At 45.7% G+C, this 3,227-nt stretch overlaps 1 protein-coding gene across 2 annotated transcripts in view; it reads left to right on the top strand.

Moving 5' to 3' along the window:
* Nucleotides 1-2,217, top strand: part of drd4-rs (dopamine receptor D4 related sequence) — a 6,290-nt gene extending 4,073 nt beyond the window's left edge. For both annotated transcript variants that reach the window (XM_024289572.2, XM_036210163.1), the window contains one exon: nt 948-2,217. In XM_024289572.2, the coding sequence (XP_024145340.1) occupies nt 948-1,150 (203 nt within the window). In that variant the 3' untranslated portion in view covers nt 1,151-2,217. The remainder of the gene's footprint in view (nt 1-947) is intronic.
* The last annotated feature ends 1,010 nt before the right edge of the window (nt 2,218-3,227 follow it).

Here is a 3,227-nt window from a genome sequence, read left to right as displayed (position 1 = left end):
TAAATTCACATCAGTAAAATGTGTTGTCTGGATTTGACCCCTCCCCTGGGGGAGTGGCCAAGCACAGCTGCACTTAGGAAACATGCTGAGAGTGAAACGGGGGGGCACTGGGTCCCATTTTAAGTCTTTGGTCTGATTTATTTTATTAATTAGTTGCATGTATTAACGCATTAATTTTTAATTAATTAGTCGCACGTGTTAACTCTTTATTTTTTATTAATGATTCCCATGAGTTAACAAGTAAATGAATGGATCGCATTTGTTAACTCGTTAACTTTGACAGCTCTTGTCATAACATTTGTTAACACGTTCACTTTGACAGCTCTCGTCATAACATTTGTTAACACGTTAACTTCGACAGCTCTTGTCATAACATTTGTTAACACGTTCACTTTGACAGCTCTTGTCATAACATTTGTTAACACGTCAACTTCGACAGCTCTTGTCATAACATTTGTTAACACGTTAACTTCGACAGCTCTTGTCATAACATTTGTTAACACGTTAACTTCGACAGCTCTTGTCATAACATTCATTTCTCACCAATAACAACCTCAAATTGATATTATCTCTGAGTGTTCCTCTGAAGACCTGAGCACCAGCCCCTCCCAACCCAACAACTAGATCCTCTCATTGTGACTTCACACAGTGGGGATCCGCCCCTTCCAGGATGAGTCTGCTGCCAGCTCCGCCCCCAGGTTAACACACACTGGAGCTAGTATGAGCCTGATCTGAACCTCCATCTTTGCTCGGATGTTTGTTTTCATGCTGGAGAGGCCGACTCTAGGATGACATCATGAAATAGGCAACACCCACAAAGAGCGAAAGGCGGAGCCTTAGAGGCGTCTTCCTTCCTGGTTGGACAAGAGTTCACAAAACTAGCTAATATTTCATAAATAATTCGTTCTTTAGTTCTGGTTTCATGTGACCGTCTCTCTGTGTCTCAGGTGCGTTTCTGGTCTGCTGGACGCCGTTCTTCGTGGTCCATGTCACAAAAGTGTTGTGCAAGTCATGTGACATTGGCCCCACCCTCATCTCCGTGGTAACGTGGCTCGGCTACGTCAACAGCGCAGTGAACCCGATTATCTACACCGCCTTCAACACGGAGTTCAGGAACGTCTTTCAGAAGATGATCTGCTGTCACACCTGAAGGTCGGCTCTTCTGGTCTCTAGAGTTCTCCGAGCTCCCTCTAGTGGTCAGCTGAGACCTCGCACTCTCTGCTGTTTCCTCCTCACAACCCAGAGGATCGGCAGAATGCTGACCATCCTCACTCCTGAGTCAGAGTTCTGGAAGGTTCTCTCTTTGCTGACGATGACATCATGATGAACGTCTTTGGACTAAAACCTGGACGATGTTTTTCTGACGTCTGCTTGATGTGGGTGACCTCTGACACCAGAATGAAAAAATAAAGATGCTTTGTAGATGTGACTTCTTCCTAATCTGGACTTCAGCTGACAGATGAGAACTTACTTTGTTTTTGTTGAGTTTGATTAACTTATAAAACAGAAACTGATCTGAATTTTAAAGATCTCTGTCAATGAAGACCTAAAGGTATAACTAGACCTAAACCAGGAATAGTTCAGGATTCTTCTGATCCGGTTAAGTTTGGATCGATCCAATAAGGTCTCTGTGATGAACGCATGACTTAACTGCTGGGGAAACCTCCCTGACAGGAAGAAATCTGGATCAGAATCCTTGTTCTCATTAGAGAAGTGCTTTTTCAGGAGTTCTGGACTTCAGTGAATCACAGAATCTAAGGAGACGCTTTAAGAATACTTAAGAAAAGGAAGTAAAACCCCCAATAAAGTACACATAGACGCTGTCCTGACACTGAGGTGAATATAGACGTGTGCGCTCATGCACACACACACAAACGATCACACACACGCGTGTTCAGTCCTGAGGTGTGAAGGATTTAGTGAGCAGAGAAGACAGAAACACCAGAAGAACTGAGTTAGAAAAGCAACATGAGAGGTCGTTCATGATCTAGTGTTTGTAGCTCTGTGGTAGGACCAGAAGATGAAGCAGAAACAGGAAGACGTGCTGCAGGTGCACCAATAGAAATGAAGGCACAGACCTGAAACCAGAAACAGGACTCACACCTGAGCGGGTTCGGCAGGTGGTTTCCACTCTGATGGACAGGATGGAAATGCTGAAGTGCCTCAGTGTGAGGCTGCAACCAGAAACGCTTCTCTGCATGTTCTGAAGACCACAACAACACGAGGGCCTGCAGGTCTCTGATCTACAGATCTTCATCCATCTTCATCTGGTCTCATTCTGACGTCTGACGACTCCTGGAGTTTCAGTTTCAGCAAAGTTTCAGTTTCCTAAAGTCTGACAAACACTGACAGACGGGTGTTCTCTGAGAAGAACAGCAGGTTCTAGAAACAGCAGCATGGACTTCAGAATCCTCCTCAGGCCTGGAAAACCACTTTAACCCAAAACTAGAAGGTTCTAGTTTAAGGAACCTGAAAGATGCATTTTAAAAGACATTTAATAAGGAGTTCAGAGAAACCGTCTCAAGTCTTCAAAAAATGATAAAGTTCTTCCTGAAACACAAAGTAAATGAACCTGAACTCAAACAACTGGCAGGAAGTGACTCCTGGGAAGAAGTTAAACTCAAATGAGGGATCATGTTGAGTCTTTCAGAACCAGGAAGGAGAGAGCCAGACGCCCAGACTCTGCCATCACATCCCCACAGAAACAGCATGAACCTCCCAGCATCTCCTGCTCACACCTGCAAATGAGTTTCAGTTGGAAGATTCTCAAACGGAGGTTCTCAGATACGTCTCTACACTGATGATACCATCTGGTCCTTCACTCTGCAGCATCCACCCTCCAGCTCAGCCTCACCTCTCTGGAGAAGTATTTCCCTGACCTTCATCTCATCTCCAAGAGGACTAAATGCATGTGATTCATACACCTGTCCCCACAAGATCACCTGAGCTGACGGCTCAGATCTGGACTCCATCAGCTCCTGCAAACTCCTCGGCCTGTAGCTGCACTCACATCAGAAACCTGCAGGTTCCCATCAGACCGTTTGATTCAGCAGCAGCTGCAGCCGTCCTGACGGACTGATGGACCTGGAAGAACGAGAAAGAGGAGGAGGAGGAGGAGGAGTAGGAGGAGGAGGAGAAGGATGAGGAGGAGGAGGAGGAGCAGGGGGAGGAGGAGGAGGAGAAGTAGGATGAGGAGGAGGAGGAGGAGAAGTAGGATGAGGAGGAGG

The sequence above is a fragment of the Oryzias melastigma genome, linkage group LG23 (assembly GCF_002922805.2).
Source record: "Oryzias melastigma strain HK-1 linkage group LG23, ASM292280v2, whole genome shotgun sequence".
NCBI lineage: Eukaryota > Metazoa > Chordata > Actinopteri > Beloniformes > Adrianichthyidae > Oryzias > Oryzias melastigma.
Note: the sequence above shows the minus strand (reverse complement) of the source record. Positions and strands in the feature narration are given on the sequence as shown.